The sequence below is a fragment of the Pleurodeles waltl genome, chromosome 7 (genome assembly GCF_031143425.1).
Source record: "Pleurodeles waltl isolate 20211129_DDA chromosome 7, aPleWal1.hap1.20221129, whole genome shotgun sequence".
Taxonomy (NCBI): domain Eukaryota; kingdom Metazoa; phylum Chordata; class Amphibia; order Caudata; family Salamandridae; genus Pleurodeles; species Pleurodeles waltl.
Genome location: NC_090446.1, coordinates 414,821,935 through 414,846,110, shown reverse-complemented (window position 1 = coordinate 414,846,110; position 24,176 = coordinate 414,821,935). Strand labels below are relative to the sequence as shown.

The 24,176-nt window shown below is 44.7% G+C and overlaps 1 protein-coding gene across 1 annotated transcript in view; it reads right to left on the bottom strand.

Moving 5' to 3' along the window:
• The window catches only part of SAMHD1 (SAM and HD domain containing deoxynucleoside triphosphate triphosphohydrolase 1), a 1,157,401-nt gene that overhangs the window by 982,569 nt on the left and 150,656 nt on the right, over window positions 1–24,176 (bottom strand). The window contains exon 4 of the mRNA XM_069243902.1: window positions 15,171–15,331. Within this exon, the coding sequence (XP_069100003.1) occupies window positions 15,171–15,331 (161 nt within the window). The remainder of the gene's footprint in view (window positions 1–15,170; window positions 15,332–24,176) is intronic.

Below are 24,176 nucleotides of genomic sequence, written 5' to 3'. Positions count from 1 at the left end.
AAGAAGATTAAAGTCATATCAAACAGATTAGGCCAAAGTCTGATATCTAGCAGTAGATAATCAATAAGGCTGGTGTTATGTATACGGTGTGACCTTTCTTTGTCAGAGGCTGTTCTCCCATTGCAGGCTCAAAGGCCTTGGTTTAAGGTAAACGCATTCAGTTGAATAACTGCAGCAGATCATTTCTTTAAGGGGGATTGTAAACCCTGGGATTGACCGAACCAAATCTTCCTTGCTTGTAAAATCCTCTTCATTAAGGCCAAATGGTTTGAATTCAGTTAAAATCCCCTGCAGCATTTTTGTAGATACCTACTAGGAGGGCTGCTAAATGAGAATTTACCAGATCTGTGACCAGTAGCTCAAAGTTATTACCCACTGATCTACAATAGACATATATGAAATAGATTTTGCCTGTTGGAAACCGCAGACTAACACAAAGTAAGTTCGGGGAGCCCAGGTCAATTAACTTTGCTACACAGGACAGGTGGTCTTCACCCATAATGTTAGCCCACCTGATGGCCAACCGTCCCCAGAAGAAAAAGCAGCCTGGCTAGCAAAGCCAGAATAGAATTGAGTAGACAAGGACCAGGTCTCCTGAAAAAGACAAATATCAAACTTGTCAATGAACAGGCATCACTCTGGACGGAATAGTTATGTAGTGATATATGCAGGATTCCAAGATACCAGTTTAGTGGAAGAGGCTATATTGACATTGGCAGGAACTTTACTAAGGACTATAGGAGTAACTGGATTGGGGTCAACAATAAGAGCTGAGGGCAATCTAGGATGAGACTGATCCCTCAGATTCTTAGACCCTTGCGCTGTAGATACAAAATTATTTATGTTTCCAGTATGTACCAAAACTGGATGGACAAGCTGACATTTCTGTTAATCCAAGGGAGTGCAGGTACCCCACTGCCCTCCACTAGGTTAGAACAGCCTTGGTCAATTGCCAATTAGCAGTCCATCTATTCCACATTTGCTAGGTGCTGAAAAGGATTGGATAGAGGGATTTTGAAGAAAGGACATAAGGTTGCAGGCCCCCTAGTAAATGGAAAATGGGTAAATGGAAATTAACAATCACACAGTCCCCTTCACAGTCTGAAAGAGCATCCAATCTAGGCGACTTGGGTTACCATAATATTATCATTTGTTAAAAATATTATCATCATTAATAAGAGCCCCACATCAATGTACAGACTTTTTTCTCAAGGATTCCTGTGTTTCGGGTGTGATAGGTTTTGGAACCGTCGTAATCACCAACACATAAGGGGTGACTTCAGGGGGTAGATCCGTACAAGGTTTAAAAGCATTAAAACGCAGCTGTTTGGGTCCCTGGCAAATATCAGATGGAGTAAATCCCCTCATGTTAGCTGTAGGTACTGACGAACTTACTGCTGCCAAGGAATGATTAGGGGTCTTGACACTAGATCTAAATCATTCTTACTCACAGGCACAGAGTTTAATGACCACTGGGTTGACTCCACAAAGTGTAACATCCTTTTATATGCAACAATGTTACCACCTGGGCCTCCTATGCAGCTGTTAAAGAGTTGCAGATAAATCAATATTGGCCGACTTAATAGTTTCAATTAACAAAATCACAAATTATTTTAAGTCTTTCATTTCAGTTTTGAGGCCTTATAGGTCAGTAGTCACGGTCTTGCAGTTTAGATAGTTTCCTGCCGTTATCCTCGCACACGGGCACTCAATGGGAGAAGGAATATGCCTGCACTGCACTCTCTGGGAGCGGCACAAGTACTACCCAGTGTAGAAGTTGGTTCAGTGCTTCCCAAGTCATTGTCACCATTGATTATTTTGGTTACATCCTCTGAATGAATTACAGAGCCTCTCTCTGTCAAGGTTTTAACACTATGGCCTTTCGCAGCCTTTATTGTCAATAGATTAGGGATAGCCCCTTTTGCACTCATGTTTCCTTTAGTATACTGTGGTACTTTATTAAAGATGTCATATTGTGGCTGATTACAAGAGACAGGGAAAGTAGAAGGCTCTGGTGAGGACTCTGGTGGAGGGACTAAAGGTTGGTCAGCTAGAAGAAGACTGACTTCCTGAATGAGTGTGTCAATGTCCGGATAGAACAATCACTTACAGTAGAATGATTGCTAGCTCTCTTCGTGTTGCCTACTGCAGGAAGCAAATCATTTGTCTCACATTTCCCTATTGAGCATGTAGGAGGAGCTCTAGTAATTAGCATTAAACATAAAACTACAAATTAAAAGTAAAACAAACACAGACCTTATACTTACAAGCAGCAGTAATGAAAAACATTCTACACCAGAGCCAGAGTTGTGGTCCAGTCTTCGTTCGGGTGCGTCCCACATTGCGGGAAGCACATGATGGCTAAATAGTGCTTGCCGGCGCTGATGCCAACAGGATCCTACCCACCGCAGACTGTACACGGTACACTTGGGCTTTGTAACCCCGGCCTGGCCCGCACCGCTCAATCCACTCTAAAAGAGATTCCTCCCCCCACTCCACCCGAGGTATTCTCTAAACTCTCTCCCATGGAACAGAGGACCGTTGTCACTTTTTACCGTGTTGGGCAGCCCAAACATCTTGCCCAGATGACTATTTGTATGTTCAAAGGTCATATTGGGTATGATATCAACTATCAGAAATTTGAAGTATGCATCAAAATCCACTAACACAGGACTTTTATCAGATAACGACCTGAAGTCAACACTCATCCGACTATGGGCAATCGCTGGAGCTCTCCGTAATTACTGGAGCCAGCCTGGCAGCCCATCTATTGATTTGGCACCAGTGGCAGCTAGCAACCATGTTGTCAATGTTGACTATCATGGCAGGGAACCAGACTTTGCTTCTCAGGCAGACTTTGGTCGTTGGGGCCTTTTAATGCCCAGTATGGGCTAGGAGTAGCATTTAATCTCTCATCTGGCACGGGATGATTAGTCAGTGCCCTTGCGGGAGGATTCCGGTTTCCGTGACACTGAGTTCATTTTGCATTTGCCATAGTGCCTTCAACCCCTGTTGGTATTCCCCGTCAAGGTTACTGACATTTCTGAGGAAGTCTCTCCACTGGTTAAATAACACAGCCCCTCTGGTCACTGAAGGCATGAGACAGAACTTGTTGCTTCAGTGAGGCCCTCAAGCTTTATGGTTCGAGGGCAGCTGATGGATGCAATCTATTCCATGTATTCATCGTCCCCTGCTGTGGGATCTGGTGTGCTTAGTGGTTCAGACCAGGGATACCACAACAAATTGCTGGGATGTTACATCACATTTGTACTTTGAATAGATAATTTTAGAGCTGCAGAACCCATTTCTTTATGCGGAAGGGGTGTGTGGTGCTGTGCCTGCAAACAGACCATTAAAAAATAAGGTGATGGATGGAATGTTTGATTTTGTTTAATCAGCTAGCAATAACTCCGGCCACATCACAATCCACTGTTTATTGCCCATCATGCCACCTGTTTGGACCCAGCTATATGCAAATCAGTCTTGACCTTGTTTAAATGGAAACAGTCCAGCCCAACTGCCAGGCCAAGTCCTCCCAGAACGGAACACAAGCAACCCAAGACCAGTTTTGCCCTTTAACTGGCTCACCAGCCCACAAAGAGAAGAATGAGCGATTTATGAAGGCATGGTCCCACTTAGAGGTGAGGGCTTCTTTTTTAATGTGACCATATGTATTTTTTGTGTCGGTCCTACTGGCAAAAGCGATCTGCATCCACTAGCTGTTACTCATTCTTTGGTTATTAACAGCACCAAGCCCAATGGGGCTGCCATCCACAGTCAGTTCAGAGTCCCTGGCAAGTTAAAAGTATGACATCACAGTGTCCTATAGTAACGCTTTCTTGATGTCCTGAAAGGCGTCTCCTTCACCTGACTCCAGGTCCCCAGAGCTGATGTCTTCATCAAGGCACAGAATTGTCCCACCAAGCCTGCCAATTTGTAGATAATTTGCCCACAATGCGATGCAAGGCCAAGGAAGCTCCCGACATCAGATGGTGACTTCGGGGGCATGGCTGCCCTGATTTTTGCTTCTTTTGCTTAGTCTGATTTGATGCACTCTCCAGAAAAGGCATAACTGTAAAATTCAATTTCTTGTTGGAGCAATTTACTTTTTTTTTAGTTTGTGCATCAATACAACTTCACTGATTCTTTGAAGTATGGCACATAGTCGATCCTGGTGGTCTGAGAGAGAGGCAGCAAATGTCAAGCGGTCATTGCTGACATTATTGACTCAGCCCAGTCCCAACAGATCTTCACGGATGGCATTCTGAAAGACTTCTGAAACAGTGAGACGGTGGCATCAAAGGAGGTCAACATGCATCAAGAAAGTAGTGATGTAGCAACACTTTTTCTGGAGTTTCACTTGGTGATAACCAAAGTAAAGGTCTAATTCTGAGAATCAGTGAGCTCTGTTCAAGCCATTAATGAGATGATCGTGGTAATGTGTTGCTTTCGCCTAATAGCCCTGTTTGGTAGCAGCATAGCAATGACATTTTTTAAAATTTCAGGTGGCTTTTACTTGCTAGAAACTACTATAGGTGAGACCCATGGAGTGGGGTGGAAACCTTTTCAACAACTCCTGATTCTTCCAGTTTTTGTAGTTCAGCCTCCGCAGTAGGGCAGAGAAGGAAAGGAATTTTGCGACAGAGGAAGACTTGTTAATGTCCAGGAAAACAGGAGATCCTTTCAGGTAACCAAATCCGTGGAAAAGGTGTTGAAAGTCCTTCAGGATGTCGTATACACTCCATATGTCGATTGCAGAAGCAAAGGGAACTAAATTGCCTTTTTCTGTGGTGGAGCAGCTGAGAAGGGTTTCTAATCCATCTGTAGCAATAAAGAATTTGGTGTTACAGGAGGATTTATAGATATCAGCGCATTCAAACTTTCCTTCCAGTGTGAGGAAAGATGACCAGACAAAGTGCAAAGATGTTCATTTTTGTCAGCAGCAGCCCTGGAGGTGGTTGCTGTAGGCCAAATAGGTGTCTGCTGAGGATGTTCACTGATGCCAGTGCCAATTAGAGCGGTTATTATGGTGTTCCTTATTCTGAACTGTCATGTCAGGCACTATCGACCTGGTTTGTAGTGGAAATCCATCGCGCATGAGAGGAGGATTACCTTGTCTTCATCTTCTCCCCGTTTAGCAGGGGCGAGACACAGGTCCGGCGAGGATCCCAATGTGTCCTCTGCTTCAGCCACTGGACCGGCTCCTTGGCACTAAGTAGTTCCTTTTGCATTCGATGGTGGTCTGCAACTACCACCTATGAAGACCTTTGTGAAATGACTGGGGAGCAGTTTTTGCCTCTTATGGGATACTCTTGTGGAAGATGAGTTGGGAAGCTTTAATAGCCGCAGGCATTTTTTGGGTATCTGCTCGGGATACCAGACTATTGGGTCCTTTGGGCCCTGGTTTTCTTATGAGAGGGACTGTTGCTTCAGTTTTAATCAGTCTATGCTCAGTTTTGGTCTTGAACTTACCCAATGCCACCTGTTCTGCGCAGTCTTGTGTGAGCGGGCCAGGGTAAGAATCTTGTTGAGGAACATGCAAACTTTGCATAGAATGTGGTGTTTGAGGGCTGTAGCCTTACAGCTCTGAATGAGTTATGCTTGTACTTCCTTCTGGGGGGTCATTGTCTGTACACATACTAGCGAGTTCACTGTCATGCACAGAAGACACCAGTGGAATCACCATCATGTTGGCAGGCTTGGTGAAGTTTGAAGCCTTCCAAATCGGTATTCATTTGGGTATTGAAATATGTGTTTGATGCAGCAATGGTTCTGTCTTAATAGTTGTCAGTGCCAGGTAAGTTCCAGAACAGTTTAAATATTTATTTTCCAGCGTAATGGAAGAGCAACAATCTTTCCACTTCACTATCATTTTCTTTGGTGGCTTCCAAATGATTATTCAGGTGTACTACCCATGTGTGCCATTGTGGCGCAGCTATTACAGCATCACTGAGCTCATTATATGGGGGTAGCAGGTTGGCAGCTCCACCTACAGGGTATGAAGGTCTGCCCCAGTTCAGCACTATGAGAGCAAGTGTTCCTGTAAACTTGAATACGTTGAACTCCTCTCAGGGGAGGGTTTACATGATATGGCTTTGGCCACCTCGTCGGGTTCACCTTTGGATCCCTTGCCACACAAAATTTGGAAAAAGTCAGACAAATTATTTCCACTGCTCTGACAAATTAGAAGTCAGTCTTTGCAGTCTGGTACGGAACCTTCTGTGTGGAAAAAGCTGTTGTTATTCCCATTTTGAAAAAGCCTTCTTTGGATTCGTCCATTTTGAACATCTACAGACCAATTTCCCTGCTGCCTTACCCTGTCAAAATCATAGAATGGTTTGTGAGCAAGACACTATGTCAATATTTGGAAGCTAATAACTTACTTAAAGAGGATTAACTAGGTTTTCAGCCTGACCATGGGACTGAATCTGAGCTAGTTATAGAGGTGGATGAGCTCAGAATGCAGGTTCAGGTTCAGGAGGAGCAAGCGGTAGTTTTGATCTTATTAGATCTCTCAGCCACATCTGATACGGTATGTCATACTATGCTTCCTTTGGCTGGCTGTGATAGGGGTGGACTCAACAGTTTTGAACTGGTTCCACTCATACTTGTGGAACAGAAGTCAGGCGTTTGCCCTACTCCCATTTCACTCCGAGTTCAAGGCCATCAATCATGGCATGCCACAAGGCTTATCGATCAGCCCGATTTTGTTTAATATATATATGGCCCCTTTGATCACACTCATTAAATCCCATAATGTGAATTTAGTTAATTATGCTGATGACACCCAATTTATTTTGTCATTAGCAGGTAACCAGCAGTTGACCACCTTTCATGAAAGTATAAAGGACAGTGGTTTCATTCTAATTCCCTTAAGTTTAATGGGGATAAGACTGAGCTTTTATGTTGCTCAGCTAATAAAGTGCCGGTCGTACTGACCTCTAACTTCAGGCCAGTTCCATCTAATGGGATTATTGGCCGCGCCAATGCTGTTCAAGATTTTGGGGTTACTTCTGACAATAAACTCAATATGGCGAGGCCCGCGAATAAAATCACAGCTACTTGTTTCTCGCATCGGAGAGCCCTGCAGAAGATATTTTCAGTGTTGCTCCCCTCCATTAGACACTGGTGGTTCGCAGAGTGGTCATCAGTCGATTGGATTACTTTAATGCCCTTCTGTTCGGTGCATCTGAATATTTACAAATTAATCTCTCAAGAGTCCAAACTCACCTTGAATAAACCTAGAAGAGCTTCGGCTTCCTTAGCACTTTAGGATCTTCACTGGTTGCCCCTAAAACAAACAGCTGTGTTTAAAACGCTTTGTTTTGTCTTTAAAGCTCTTCAGGGGCTGGGTCCGGCTCCCTTACAAAAGAGATCATTAAAATACTCCAGGAAGCGCGTTTTGGAGGCTGAGGCGGTCCACAGGGCAGGAGCCCTTTAAACTTGATTCGCGCTCCCGCTGTCGCGTGAAGCGCGTTTTGGAGGCGGAGGCGGTCCACAGGGCAGGAGCCCTTTAAACTTGATTTGCGCTCCCGCAGTCGCGGGACGCGCGCGGGCGGCGCCCGGGCGAGGCCCGGGCCAAGGGCGGGCCTGTCCTTCGCCCGTCAGCGCCCGGAAGAGGCTGGGCTGGGCCACCCCCCTGAGAACTCCCTTGGGTTTGCAGGATCAGGCTCATTGGACTCCTAAGAGGTACTGCATTTTTCTCTCCTGTGATTGTTCCATAACCCCCCTTATTTGGGTTTCACGGCTTAGGAGGTCCTAAGTAACTGGCATCTAAGTAAGATCCGCTAAGAGAGCAGTTCCACTTATCTATTTACTATTTTCACACTGCCAGTGCTTCCCTGTATTTTACTAATATCGGCTTAGATTGGCGTTTTGCCCCACTATTATTTGCAAGACGATGGGTAAAAGAAAGACCACCACACCTGAGGCCGATGGAGCACACGCTATGCCCGTCCAATCATCAATAACTAGCTACTTATCTTCAGTTATCGGGGCCATTGAAACTGAAATTGTCCAAGTGGAAGAAAGAATTGGGGTGGCAAATAACTTGACTCAAAGAACCTCTTTAGAACCCACGACTTATATACAGTCTGCAGTCTCTTCAATTGCTCCCCGTGAATTCAATTCGCCTCTGCCTGAAGAGGACGTTAATGCTTCGCATTCTTTACAGCCCTTTAACACAGCTAACATCGAACATTTAGCTGACACTCCCCCTCCCCCCAAAAAAAGGAAAGCTGGAGGACTCCGTAAGTGTAATAAGTTACTCAAATATCCAACGAAAGCTAAGGAATGTATTTCTACACCATTGGATACCCCGGCCGACCCTTTTCCAAAGGAAACTCCATTATTGGGCGAACTAGGCTCAGACTGCAGGATTCTAAGAGACAATCATTTGACCAACTTAGACTCGATCCTCAAACCTTTTTTTTCGGCTTTAGAGGAGAAGCTAACATTACTTATTGATTCTAAATTTGAGCAGTTAGAAGAAACTATTTTTAAATATCTGCCTCAGCAGTCCACTCTAAAATCTAGTACAAATTCCCCTCCCTCTACTCCGAAATTGGTGTCTGATCCCAATGCCTCTCAGCAGGCTAACTGTTTAATGAATTGCAACCAACTCCCGTTCCATCGCATACCTACCCGCAATTCCCATGATGACTTATTAACTGATTCCCTGTCTACTCTGGCTGGTGGTGCGATTGTCTTACTGAGGCCTGAAACTGCTTCTAAACCTAGATCTTCCACTAGTACAAAGGAGGTTCTACAGCTTCCTCCGGATAGCTTGCCATATGTTTTAGTCTTAGCAAACGTTCCGCCTCTTGATTGCACTCAGAAGGAAGATACTCATGCGCTAATAAGGAAATGTGCACATTGGATGAGCCAAAAACTTAGACATCAAGATGATCTAAATAATAGAATAATTATGGCTAGAAGGGTGAAGTGGTTAGGCTTGTCTAAAAAAGCATATGAAGGCGATTGCATAGTGATTAATTTTGCAAATTCTCATTGTGTTAATCATTTGTTGGCGTCTCTACCATCGAGTCCAAAAGGGGAAGGTGGGATCAAAGTCTATCCATTAAGCTTTTTCTACAGGCCGCCCACTTTATCACTTTCTCCTACGAGGGCTTCCCATGGTAAAAATATTCTAACAAAGGCACCTTTACAGAACCCCACCCTTGACCCTGGGGGTACCCAAAATCACTCTTCCCTTGACGCAATTGATTGACAATTGGAGGGCTTGGGGCTCCTAAAAGATTATTTACAGGAACCAGAGCTGATGGGAGTGCATACACTTTTGGAATCACCCATAGGGTCTGACGAGTTAGTTAGCTTTCCACATCTTACAACAGACATGGTCAAAACTGAGGAGTCTGGGAAAATGCCCCAGCAAAGTAACGCATTGTTATCTTTAATTAGTTGGAATATTGCTGGGTTGCGTTCTAAAGTTGAAAATTTGGAATGGCTGGAATTTATATCCACATTTGATATCATTTGTTTTCAAGAAACTTGGCTTACGGCACCCTTCCATTTAGGCGGCTACTACTCTGTATCTCAACCAGCTACTCCATCTAGAGCAGGCAGAGCAAGTGGCAGCTTTCTGGTACTTGTGTCATTATTACTCCCAAAAATTGAGGTTTCATTGATTTGGTCTTCTGTTTTTTTTTGGGTAGTTTTATTATCAATATCCGGACGGAAAGACATTTTACTCTTAAACTTTTACAATAACATTCCAAGTGTTGCTCTGCCAGGAAGACTCGAAGAGCTTACAGACCAACTAGACTCAGCCGGGAAACTTCAGGACAGGGAATTTGATACGATCTGGGTTGGAGATTTTAATGCTCAGTTATGCAAGTATGAATTACCTCACTTATGTGGTGCCACTACAGAAGGTAGAGAGACACTCACTCATTTTATTCACTCTAATTTAGGAAATGCCTTGAATACCCTTATTTATAAATTTGATCTTGCTTTTGCAAGGGATATGGCAAACAGTCAGATAAGAGAAACACCCACCTATACAGGAAGTACTAACAGCAGCATTATTGATTCCTCACTTTCACGTTCAATAGTGGATTTTAAAATTAAATCTCACTGTGCCAGTGACCATAACCCTTTGAGTATAAAATTATCCTTTAAAACTAGAGTAATCTTACCTAGGACTGTATATAAAGGGAAAGAGGTGTTTAAAAGAAATTCTGGCCCTCGCATGAGGTGGGAGAGAGTAAACCCTAACACTTTTCACACAAACCTTATTACTCAAAATAAGGCTGACATCAACACTTGCTTGTCCCTGCAATCCACTCCATTCCACCTTTTAACTGCCTTTGAATCTTTAAGCTGTGCTATTTCTCAGGCACTGATGTGTGCCCAATATCCCAAAGGTGCAAAACCTCAACGGTGGTTCAATTCTGCCTGTACGGCTGCCCATAGAGATCTAAAGTCAGCGATCAAAACTATTCCTTGTAATCGGGATTTAATTAAACAGGCCAGGGGCCAATATAAATCAGTCCTTGAAGAGAGAAAGAATGAAATACACACTAGCGCTTGGGAAGACCTTATGGCAGCGACGGAACTACGGGATCCCTCTCAATTTTGGAAGGTGGTTAATCACCCATATTTTTCAGGAAAGGAAAATAGGGATGACGACTGTTTGATACCAGAGGGGGTTTGGGTAGACCATTTTTCATCTGTATTTCAATCTGCAAATAATCCCAATGACGGAGGGGAGGTATGTGGCCTCCCATGTTCGGCTACTCCAATTCCAGTCAAGAGCGGCATTTTACTTGAGGCACATGAGATCAGTGCAGCAATAACTAAAATGAAACTAAGGAAAGCTCCTGGCCCTGATGGGATACCGGTGGACCTATTTAAATCTCTACCTGATCTGTGGGTTCCATTAATTACAAAGGTTCTGAACAGTGCTATTCAAAGTGCTATCCCCTCCACATGGTTAATGGCAATAATCGTTCCGATCTTCAAAAAGGGTAATAGGCTTGACCCCTTCTGCTATAGACCCATCTCTTTAATAGACTCCACGGCAAAGATACTGGGGAGTGTCATTCTGACCCGGCTCGAGGATTGGGTTGTAAGGACAAACATTTTATCGCCAATTCAATATGGGTTTAGGCCTGGATCAGGCACAGTGGACCAGGCCCTAAATTTACATCTTATCCTCAGTAAATATGTTATTGCCAAAAGGGAACCTATCCACTTAGCATTTATAGATCTGTCTAGTGCATTTGATATGGTGAACAGAGCAAAACTGTGGGACATAATGGATACAATGGGGATTGAGCAAGATTTGTTAGTTTTGACCAAACGCTTATACTCTGACCTCTATATTTTAATTCAGTTTGGACAACACGGCGAAAGGTCCCATCCCCTTGTTTCCAATCGAGGTGTTAGACAGGGCTGCACACTGGCACCTTTCCTGTTTTTACTGTACATAAACAGCTTGTATAATTGTTTGGTCCAAAATGGTAAGGATTTCCCAAGGATGAGTTTTAGACAATTGCCAATTTTATTATATGCCGATGATGCTGTTTTAATTGCCCGCACGGCCAATGGTCTACAGACTCTCCTGGATCTTTTTTTAACACACACACGAGAGCTTGATTTGAAAGTCAATTTTAAAAAATCACACGTTATGACCTGCGGTCCTAAAAACACTCGTACCAAATGTTTTAGAATGGGGGGGAACACTTTGACAAAGGTAAAAGACTTTTGCTATCTAGGTCTGTATCTAAGTTCCACTCTGTCTTGGAAATTCCATTTGAATTTTAAGTTTCAACAACTGGCAAGAAATGTTGAGGCAATCTTTTGCTTTGCCCGCAGATTAGGGCATAGACCGGTCCACCAGATCCTCACACTCTACAACTCTAAATGTGTTTTGGCGGCGATTTATGGGGGTGGCCTTTGGGGATATACCAGCCCAAGCATTTTACAGCTTGCAGAGAGTAAATTCCTTCATCGGTTACTTATGGTACATAGCAAACATTTTATGCCATGAGGAACTGGGAATACGCTACATTACAGATTTGATAGATATTGCCCCACTTTTGCTATGGATAAAAGTATGGTCAAATCCGGCGGCTACTTTAACACACGATTGTGTAAAAGATTGTATTTCACTAACAAACTGTAACAAAATTCCATGGCTAAATTTTGTTCACAATGGCTTCCGAAACTTGGATTTGGAGTATATGTATTTTAAACCAGAGCTCCTGCCAGCTAATGCGAAAGAAATTGTTAAACTTCGACATAAAGAGCATGTTATGAATCTTAGATACCAAGTGGCAGAGAAATTGAGCTCTTTTAATTCATACATACAAATTCTATCATCAGACTTGCTAGAACCTTATTTTGTTTGGTTCCCGACCCCTTCTTTATACTCTTTACTCGTACTTTTTAGATTTAATCTGATCCATTTTAGAGTGGCGTTCCCGATAAAATGTGTGTGGGAAAAAACACTACCGCCATGCCCTTGTGATAACTTTTCGAAACAAAGTACTTGCCACTTTATTTTATTCTGTAAACTTTACTCAGTTCCCAGGAAATCCTTTTTATTACCCATTTTGCGTAACTTGCACACTTCTTCCTACAAAGAAGGATTGACTGGCATCCAAAGCCTCTCATCCAAACAAATCTGCATTTCTATTCTTAGTTTTATTAAATCCACTATCACCATTAGAAACCGATATGAACTGGTAATGTGACTATTTATTAAGAGAAACTAGGCATTGTCTTATTACTATATTGTCTTATCATTATATACGCTTTTATAAGTATTTATTATCTTATACTGTTTTAGTAAGCTTGGGCGGTAAGCTTAGACTTAATAGATTTACTTTTTATGAATGCCATAAGTACTGTATTTTATGATGATTTTTATGTATGTATGTATACTTTTATGGCTAAACGGCGAATAAAGTTATTTTGACTGACTGACTACTCCTCCAACAGATGCCCTCGTTCAGCTTCAGCCAATTTGGTTTGTGTGGTCAAGTTTAGAAAATCTAGACAAGGCGGTCGGCCCTTCACGATTGGTGCAGCCAGGCTTTAGAATCAACTCCCAGCCTCTCTAAGGTCTTTAACCACCGGTTTACTGCAGTTTAGAAAAGCGCTCAAGACCTGGCTTTATCCCACGTAATCTGAGACTTTCTCTCGGTTTTGCTTTTTCGGTCTCATTAGCTCTTAATCCCTTGTTTTGCGGCGTCTATTAGCTTTTAGTCTCATGTTTCTCCCGCTAGTGTCTAGCACCAGGATACCAGTTGGTGGTATAGCGTTTTATAAATGCTTTACATTAACAAATAAATGTGTCGGGCAACTTGGCATGTTGTGGTGTAAACTCCTCTTCAGCTCCTCCTTGCTAAGAGCCCCTCATTATGCATGCAGTTGGGAGGTATGTGCTTGAGGTCTTCAAGGGTATCGTCTCAGTAGTCTGGAGTCTAGATTGCGGGGCAGCAGGAGGGCAATATTCTATGCAGTCCAGTGCTGGGCTGATGTTGCGTCCGCTGCCTTTGGGTTGCGCAGACGCGTCCGTGTTCTTAATTAGAAATAATTCACATCAACCCCAGGTTGCCGCGATCTGTTCACACTTCCGCTAAACTTCCCAAACTGTGGTTTGTTTTTTCTTTCATTTTTCTAAGCAGAGGAGACACTTTGCTGCAGAGGCTCCTCTGCCGCAACAGGATAGTGCTGCAAAACATGTGTATGATCATGGCTATAAGAAGGTAGGGACTGGAGGGCGACAGCCGAGAAGAGAACGCAAGGCCTTTGGTGCCGGCTCTGATGTGCAGCTCGTGCGTGGTGTGAGGGCGCAGCGGTGGTGTGTTTCAGGTCGCTCACGTGTATGCGGTCAGCTCTCCAGGTCGGTGGGTTGCGAGACAGGTGGCGGGAGTGGACTAGAGCAATCTGTAGCGTGGGGAAATTAACTGCCTCATCGCCAGTGTTGTGATGCCATGACAGCAGCATGTGTTCAAGACGAGAACCACCCGCTCAATGAAGACAATGGCACACACTAGTGGCAGTAACGAGCCAGGCGTCTGTTCGCACAGCAGCCTCTCAACCGGATGACTGCGTTATTGTGGGATGACATCACCTCTGTCACATGACAAATTAGAAGAGTATAAAAGCAGCAGACTGCATCGGTTCTATCAATTGGACACACGTGGGAGTTGACGGAAGATCACAACAACTTAGTGCTTCAGTGAAAAAATTATGGGGTGCTCGGTGTATGGGTGGTCTAAAGTGTCGAGTGGGGTTGAGGCGCTATGGAGTTTGATGAAAGAAACTGGCAAAGAAAGTGAGAAAATGATATTGGGCAGATGGGAGCCATCAGAGGAAGAGCATGAGGCAAATGGTTGGTGTGGGCTTGGGACAGTTATTTGGTTAACGGAATCAAGGCACTTGAGCAGAGTGGGGAAGAGCAAAGAGGTAAGGCAGAGGGTGTAGGAGGCTAAAGGAGTTTGATAATACCCATCAGATGACAGGGTGGGCTCAGGTGTAGTGCAGAATTGGGAAAACTAGGTAGAGAAGGCATAGGAGTGTAGTACAAAGGCTTATGCTGATTACTTTTCAGACTGAGAAAGGATGAGGGGCAGAAATGAAGGAACCCACTGGGGCCACGGAACTCCCCAATAATTGAATTTATCAAGTGTATATCCGCCATCTACGCCCCAATTCCGCAGTTCCCTTGGGTCACAGCCTTCAAGTGCGACGAAGCAAGCACCTCAATTCAGGTACTTACTGCTAGACCTTCAGCAGACTTTGAGAGGCATAAGCTCAGTCAGTATGAGCAAATGGCTCCCTGCCTCAGCGAAAGGGAAATGGGCCATGTGACCAGAGACAGCAGTTCACGCCCTTGGTGCTAACCGCTATTTGACATCCTAGATTTTATTTTGTGTTGGTCTAGTTCATCTACACCACACACTTCCACAACTTAACGGGCAACTTTTTCTCAACAAGCAAAGGGCATCAACTTTGAGAAAAGTTAGATGTCTATATCCTAGAGTCAAACCCTTTATAGATGACAAATGGCAACATCACCCTTCAGCCTTTTGACCCCTTGTGCAAAGATTTGCTCTGGTGCTCCCAGCTACAGATTTCAATATACAGTGCCATTTTATTTTACTCTCACGAAAAATGATTAAAACATATATCCTTACCCAACTGAATGTTCAAATCTGTTGTGTGAGGCTCCAGGAAATACGTAGTAACAGCCCCCTAGCTGTTTAATGTAGCGCAGGCGCTGGAACTGAGGCGTGTCAATGATGCGAATAAGTAGCGGGTGCAACTCAATGTGCCCATGGATAGGGTCATTAAACACCTATAACATAAATCATTTACAAACATTATCCATAAATATATTACACGCTCAAACATTAAAACACGTTAATACATGCCTATGAAACATTAATGAAATTATTTTTGTATACTCAATGTAGGAGGCTGGCCTGGCTGATAGTGGGTACCTTGTGGTACTTACACCCTGTGCCAGGTCCAGTTATCCCTTATTAGTAGAATAGAGGTGTTTCTAGCAGCTTAGGCTGATAGAAGGTAGCTCTGGCAAAGCAGCTTAGGCTGAACTAGGAGACATGCAAAGCTCCTACTATACCACTTATATCATATAGCACAATATCATAAGAAAACACAATACTCAGAGTTACAAAAAATAAAGGTACTTTATTTTAGTGACAATATGCCACAAGTATCTCAGAGAATACCCTCACGTAGGAGGTACGTAATATACACAAGTTATATGTATACAAACCCAAAACAGGTAAGTAACAGTAAGAAAAGTAGTGCAAACAATGTAGAATCACAATAGGATGCAATAGGTAGACATAGGTCTAGGGGAAACACAAACCATATACTCCAAAAGTGGAATGCGAATCACAAATGGACCCCAGACCTATGGGAGATTGTAGAGGGTCCCAGGGACTGTGAGAAAACAGTAAGGGTATCCAAAATACCCCACCTCAAGACCCTGAAAAGTAGGAGTAAAGTTACCCTACTACCCCAGAAAGACACAATAGTCGTGATAGGGGATTCTGCAAGAACCACAAGCACCAGCAAAACACCGAAGACGGATTCCTGGACCTGAGGACCTGTAAAGGAAGGGGCCAAAGTCCAAGAGTCACGAAAGTGTCCGGGGGGGGTGGCAGGAGCCCACTAAACCCCGGATGAAGGTGCAAAAGGGCTGCCTCCGGGTGGAAGAAGCCAAAGATTCTGCAACAACGAAAAGGGCTAGGAACTTCTCCTTTGGATGGAAGATGTCCCACGGCATGCTGGAGGTTACAGAAGTGTTTCCAGGCAGAAATACCGCAAACAAGCCTTGCTAGCTGCAAGAGCCGCGGTTGAGGATTTTGGGTGCTGCTGGGGACCAGGAAGGACCAGGATGTCGTACCTTGGAGGAGGAGACAGGGGGGCGCTCAGCAACTCAGAGAGCCCCCGCAGAAGCAGGCAGCACTCGCAGAAGTACCCAAACAGGCACTTAGAAGATCTGTGAACTCAGAGTCACAAAAGGAGGGTCCCACGACGTCAGAGTCCAACTCAGGGGGTTGAGCACTGACAGAGTGCTGGGGACCCAGGCTAGGCTGTGCACAAAGGAATCCTTGGAGAAGTGCACAGAAGCCGGATCAGCTGCAAATCACCCAGTACACAGGTTTGCTGTCTGGCGTGGGGAGGCAAGGACTTACCTCCACCAAATTTGGACAGAAGGGCCACTGGACTGTGGGAGACACTTGGACCCAGCTCCTGTGTTCCAGGGACCACGCTCGTCAGAATGAGAGGAGACCCAGAGGAACAGTGATGCAGAAGTTTGGTGCCTGCGCTGGCAGGGGGAAGATTCCGTGGACCCACAGGAGATTTCTTCTTGGCTTCGAGTGCAGGGTGAAGGCAGACAGCCATCAGAGCATGCACCACCAGGAAACAGTCGAGAAAGCCGGCAGGATGAGGCGCTACAATGTTGCTGGTAGTCGTCTTGCTACTTTGTTGCGGTTTTGCAGGCGTCCTAGAGCAGTCAGCGGTCGATCCTTGGCAGAAGTCGAAGTGGGAAGTGTAGAGGAACTCTGGTGAGCTCTTGCATTCGTTATCTGAGGAATAGCCCCGAGGAGAGACCCTAAATAGCCAGAAAAGGAGGTCGGGCTACTAAGAAAGGAGGCTTGGCTACTGAAAGAGGTAAGCACCTCTCAGGAGGGGTCTCTGGCGTCACCTGCTGGCACTGGCCACTCAGATCAGTCCATTGTGCCCCAACACCTCTGAATCCAAGATGGCAGAGGTCTGGGACACGCTGGAGGAGCTCTGGGCACCTCCCCTGGGAGGTACTAGTCAGGGGAGCGGTCACTCCCCTTTCCTTTGTCCAGTTTCGTGCTAGAGCAGGGCTGGGGGATCCCTGAACCGGTGTAGACTGGCTTATGCAGAGATGGGCACCATCTCTGCCCATCAAAGCATTTCCAGAGGCCGGGGGAGGGGGAGGGGGGGGGGACTACTCCTCCCCAGCCCTTCACACCTATTTCCAAAGGGAGAGGGTGTAACACCCTCTCTCAGAGGAAATCCTTTGTTCTGCCTTCCTGAGCCTGGGCTACCCAGACCCCAGGGGGGGCAGAATCCTGTCGGAGGGGTGGGCAGCAGCAGCAGCTGCAGTGGAAACCCCGGAAAGGCAGTTTGGCAGTACACGGGTTCTATGCTAGAGACCCGGGGGATCATAGAGTTGTCCCCCCAATACCAGAATGGTATTGGGGTGACAATTCAATGGTCTTAGACATGTTACATGGCCATGTCCGGAGTTACCATTGTGACGCTACACATAGGTAGTGACCTATGTGTAGTGCACACGTGTAATGGTGTCCCCACACTCACAAAGTTCAGGGAATTTGCCCTGAACAATGTGGGGGCACCTTGGCTAGTGCCAGGGTGCCCACACACTAAGTAACTTGGCACCTAACCTTCACCAGGTGAAGGTTAGACATATAGGTGACTTATAAGTTACTTATGTGCAGTGAAAAATGGCTGTGAAATAACGTGGACATTATTTCACTCAGGCTGCAGTGGCAGTCCTGTGTAAGAATTGTCTGAGCTCCCTATGGGTGGCAAAAGAAATGCTGCAGCCCATAGGGATCTCCTGGAACCCCAATACCCTCGGTACCTAGGTACCATATACTAGGGAATTATTAGGGTGTTCCAGTGTGCCAATGAGAATTGGTAATATTAGTCACTGGCCTGCAGTGACAATTTTAAGAGCAGAGAGCGCATAAACACTGATGTTCTGGTTAGCAGAGCCTCAGTGATACAGTTAGGCACCACACAGGAAACACATATGGGCCACATACTTATGAGCACTGGGGTCCTGGCTAGCAGGATCCCAGTGAGACAGTAAAAACACTCTGACATATACTCACAAACAGGCCAAAAGTGGGGGTAACAAGTCTAGAAAGAGGCTACCTTCCTACACTTAAAACTTGTAAAATGACACAATTAGGGTGAATAGCAGCTGTTATCCACCTAGCCATACATGCAAAAGGACACAACCTCTGCACAGAATGAATAGTATTTCTGGCCAGTAGGAGGCACAGGTACAAAGCTCTTATCTACTTCAGCGAGGTAATTTCAACCATCACCCACTATTGCAACAACAGCCACACACGTTTCATAGCCTTAGCCAGTGACTTAAAACAACAAATCGGAAATTTACTGACCAGGACAGACTACTCGCGAAACAGAAAATATTTTCTTCCTTTCTGACTAAGTAACCCATTCACTCCAACACGGGACAAACTCATATCACCAACAGCCACATGAGCGGGCTCAACAGGCTTAACGTTCAACATTTACATAGTTAATCTACATGATTTCACTTATATAGCCACACATATGCAAACGACACACTGCGCTTTTAAGATCCTGTTTGATCCATCAACATGTTATTAAATTGACAAAGCAACAAAATAGAAATACTCTTGTGCGGATGGATCAAAGACTTAACGATGCAGAAGGAAAAACAAGTTCCCTATAATACTTGCTACCCGGCATCGGAATCCAATCATAAATGACTGATAAAATGGCCACTTAACACTCACAATAAATGAAACAACAAATCCTAAAACGGTGCTCATACGCATTACAATTCACATGAAGCAATTCGGACGGGGATTCCAGAAGCTGCATTTTTCCAGAATGTTATGGATGCTAACTTACCCAGTTCACAGCATAGCTGCCAAGGTTTCAGATTGCTGTGTGAGACATTTTCATAATTTCGATTTAATTATGAGTGACATTTTACCGACTATGAGTGCCACTGTCTCGCAAGCAAAATCAAGCTATGAGGGAACCATATAAATATCAATATATTGAGAATCCTTTATCTCCCGTTGCAGCCTATGATAAACACTACTCGGAGCGTACCTTGCAAAGTGAGAAACTCAAATTAGAAAGATTAACCGGAGTTCAGGACACGGTTCTTTTGCGTGACAATCCTAGACACTGCAGTAATGCGGGAAAATTACCAGAAATGCGTTATTCTAACTCAAAATGTGTGACACTTGGCATGGATGTCACATGTGCCTCAGTCAGGACAAGCATTTACTCAACCAATCCTCATCTATTTTCTAGGCATCATAGTAAGCAGAGAAGGTTGTTCATCAATTAAGAAAATGTGTATGCTGGATAACAAGGAATATAACATAACATTAATTTACTTCATATTAGGCTCTCTTAGTACTCCTACACAATTGAAAATAACAGCAAATCCAACCTCTAGGACTAGAGGAGGGGAAAACCAGGAGAACTGAGGCCCCTCAAGAATCTTATTTAAGGTTAACACGTACCCTAAAGATGCTCGACATACTAGTGTGGTAGCAGAATTGATGAAGTATTACTACATGTTAGACCTGACAGCGTTAGGGTGGTCAGCCCTAACTTTCTGCCTGCCTCCTTCCCACTTTTTGGATACTGTTTTTGCTGTATTTTGGACTCTGCGAACTTTACCACTGCTAACCAGTGCGAAGGTGCATATGCTTTCTCCTTTTAAACATGATGACATTGGATCATACCCAATTGGATTATTTAATTTACTTATAAGTCCCTTGTATGTGCCCAAGGCCTGTAGATTAAATGCTACTAGTGGGCGTGCAGCACTGATTGTGCCACCCACTTAAGTAGCCCCTTAACCATGTCTCAGGCCTGCCATTGCAAGGCCCGTGTGTGCAGTTTCACTGCCAATTCGACTCGGCATTTAAAAGTACTTGCCAAGCCTAAAACTCCCCTTTTTCTACATAAGTCACCCCTAAGGTAAGCCCTAGGTAACCCATAAGGCAGGGTGCTGTGTAGACAGAAGGCAGGACATGTACCTGTGTAGTTTACAAGTCCTGGTAGTATAAAACTTCCTAGTCCGTTTTTGCACTGCTGTAAGGCCCGCTCCTTTCATAGGCCAACATTAGGGCTACCCTCATATACTGTTTGAGTGGTAGCTGCTGATGTGAAAGGAGTAGGGAGTTCATATTTAGTATGTCCAGAATGGTAATACAAAATACTGCTGACTGGTGAAGTTAGATTTAATATTACTATTTTAGAAATTGCACTTTTAGAAAGTGAGCATGTCTCTGCACTTAAATCCTTCTGTGCCTTACAATCCATGCCTGGCTAGGTTCAGTTGACAGCTTCCTTGTGCATTCACTCAGACAAACCCCTAACACAAGATGCTCAGCCTCATTTGCATACATCTGCATTTTGAATGGGTGTTCCTGGGCTTGGAGGGTGGAGGGTCTGACACTTACATGTCCAAGGACAGTAGCCTGCCCTCACACAAAGGACTGCCACACCCCCTTCTGGGACCATGGCAAACAGGATTGAACTGAAAGGGGACCTTGTGCACTTCTAAGCCACTCTTTGAAGTCTCCTCCACTTCAAAGCACATTTGGGTATTTAAACAAGGCCTCTGCCCATACCAACTCAGACACTTCCTGGAGAAGAGAACCTGAACCTGCAACCTGCCAAGAAGAACTGCCTGGCTGCCCAAAGGACTCACCTGACTGCTTTCTGAGAAGGGCTGCTGCCTTGCTGTTGCCCTGCTGTTACCCTGCTGCCTTGCTGTTCTCTGGCTGTGCTGAGAAATGCTCTCCAAGGGCTTGGATAGAGCTTGCCTCCTGTTCCCTTAAGTCTCAGGACCAAAAAGTATTCAGTCCTGCAAGAAGAACTCCATGTGCGGCAGATATCGATGCACAGCCTGCATCGCAGTGAAAAGTTCACTGCACGCCGAACTGGAACGACGCAGCCCGACTTCGCAAGGAGAAGAGCAAAGCAGTGCAAGCGTAACGACTGGAAATTCGATGCACGGACCACAAAATCAACACACAGCCGAGCCGGAACGATGCAGCCCGACTTCTTGAGAGGAACTGACGCAGTGCCTGCCGTGTAGTAGAAATTTCCGTGCAAGGCCCACCAGATCGACGCAGCCCATGTGACTTCGTCCTGTCAGTGCCAGATTTCAACACATCGTCCCCGTTGGTCACCTCACAGTTGCAACAAGTTATGCAGGACACCATTTTAAAGTCCATTGTGGACTCCTGTGCTGCCTTGGAGGGTAAGGCTGTCGCTTTAACTATTGACTTCACGTTGCTACGTGATACCAACGGGAATTGTGGGAGAAAAATGCCTCCAATTCCATGGCCACGGACAGTCTTGCACTAAAGAACTCACACAGTACACTCTGCATATCCCGGATCGTCTCAGCATTTTGGAGGCCATTGGAGGTATTGGCCTACCATAAGAACAGAGGAAGAGGCTGCTCTGAGGTCCTTAGATGATCAGCTGAAAACACTGGTGGCCTGAACTCTTTGTCTTCCTGCTTTGTAGTTGCGAGAGCCCATAGGTTCCTGGCGCAGCACCCGCTCCATGGCTCATAACCGAGGCCTCTTATTTCCCGGTTGCTTAACTTCAGAGACCAGGATATGATCCTAGTGAAAGCCCGAAAAAAAAGATATGTGGGTTGATAAGGCAGAAGCTCTGATATGTCCGGATTATACGTTAGCTTTTGAGAAAAACACTTCTCCTATATGCAGGTTAAAAAGTGACTACATTCTTTGGGATACAAATATACTTTGTTGTTTCCTGCAAAATTAGGAACAACAGCTGACCAGCACTCACACCATTTTGTGGACCCAGCAGCCTAGAGTCCTCCCTTGGGTTTCCACTGTATTAGTTTTCTCTACTCAGCTGCTGACTGCTCCTGTCCAATATCGATATTACTAAATGGGCTTGGTGGCCCCTTCGTTGTCTGGCCTCACCCTCTCAGTCATGCTCTCCACTTACTACTAGCTGAGGTGATATCCTTTGTGAGGTTGTATGCTGGGCCTCTGCCCGTTGTTTTGCTTTTGTTATTACTGTTCTTTTTGTTGGGGGTTCCTTCGTGAAATGCCATTCATATCACTGGGACCACAGAGCCACTCTGTGGTGGCCACTCAAGTCAAGCAGACAAGTATTCTTGGGCTTTCTAGCTAGTATCGTTTTCTGATATTGTCCACTATTATGTACCTTTCGCAGGTCAGTATAAATGAGTGACTTGGAATATCAGGGGGATTAATTCTCCCTACATATGTCACAAAATGTACTCAACACTGGTCCAATGGAAGGCCCATATAGCTACTGTGCAAGAAAGCAATCTGTTGACTCTTGGGATCTCCAAGTTGAGAAATAATTGGTTGGGTCAATCATTTGGTACTAGTTTCTTGGCCTATGTGGAGGTGTTGCTTTGGATAAGTGTGGGGTTCCTTTGGAAGTGGAGGAAACTAAGATAGGTATAGACTGCTACTGTGTCCGGTTTAAAGGTCTCCTAGGTGGGAGCCCGCAATCCTAAGAGGAATTTATGCTCTCAACATAGGCCAATATGGCTTCTGGTCCAACCTGTCCAAGTTTCTGATGGCTTGGACTGCAGTTCCGTGGGTGCTAGAGAGAGACCTTAACTGTGTGTTTGATACTTTTCTTGATCGCTTGTCGCCCCCTCTTTCCCAGTCCCCGGCCATACTGAACTCAACAGCGCTTTCATCTTAGTTGGAGGGATAGCACCTAGGTGTTATATGGTACATAAAACTTCTGCATTTCATACAGTTACTAGAGGGTTTTGCATGGAATCTATCATATAGTGTACAGAGAGCTGGCTGGGGAACTATCGCGACTGAAATCTTCTGCAGTCTATTGAGCAGCTGCTCCCTATACACATAGATAAAGCTACTGAACTTTAATCGGTCAAACATTCTTTCTTCGATAGTATAGTGAAGCTGCGTTGTTTTGTTTATTCCACCTATAGAGCCAAGACTCACAATGAGCGATAAAGACCAAGCTGTCTCCTCACACATCTGGCCAAGTAATTGACTTCAAGGTTTGTCCCTGATTTGTTTGGTCACCCCCACTGGGGAGATGTTTACCACCCAGTCTGCCATGAATGGCACATTTTTTCTCTTCTTACAGGTATTTACACAGACCTTTAGCTTCCCTATACACCCAGACTATGGCACGCAATACCTTCCTTGACCCACTACAGCTTCGATCCAATCAGCTTTGCCCCTCATTTGCCAACTTGGCTGCTAACACTTCACCCTTACAATGGGCAATCTCTCACAATCATGGAACAAAGCTATTGTTTCTACAATGCTCAAATCTCACAGAGACTCCACTGACATGTCCTTTTATCTGCCCTTATCAATACCAAACACGGATTTCAAGATTGTCTCTACATGTCTGGCTAATAGTTTGTTTCCGAATCTATCAATTCTGATCCACATGGAAAGTCAGGTGCAACACCTCGCATAACCTTAGAGGGCTCTGGGATGTCATGGCTTCTTCACTGGAGGCAACATGTATAGCTCTCGAACTGTAGAAAGTCTTTAATTCTATCCAGTGGGACTATATGCTGGAAGTGCTACAGAGGACTGGTGTGGGTCCTATAAGGCGTAACTCTTTAATTTATGGAAATCCAAAAAAGTTTACCTGTCAGCATTACACCATCACAGGGTTGGGTGGAAAACAAACCCCTGCCGTGCAGAGTACTGTTCAAATGAAAATAGAAAGAACACCAAAAAGAGAATATACTGTTTTGATTGTGCCCCTCCCGAAATATATACTGGGAATTGACATTCTAAAGGGGATGACTTTGTACTTAGATGATGTCTGTTATCAAT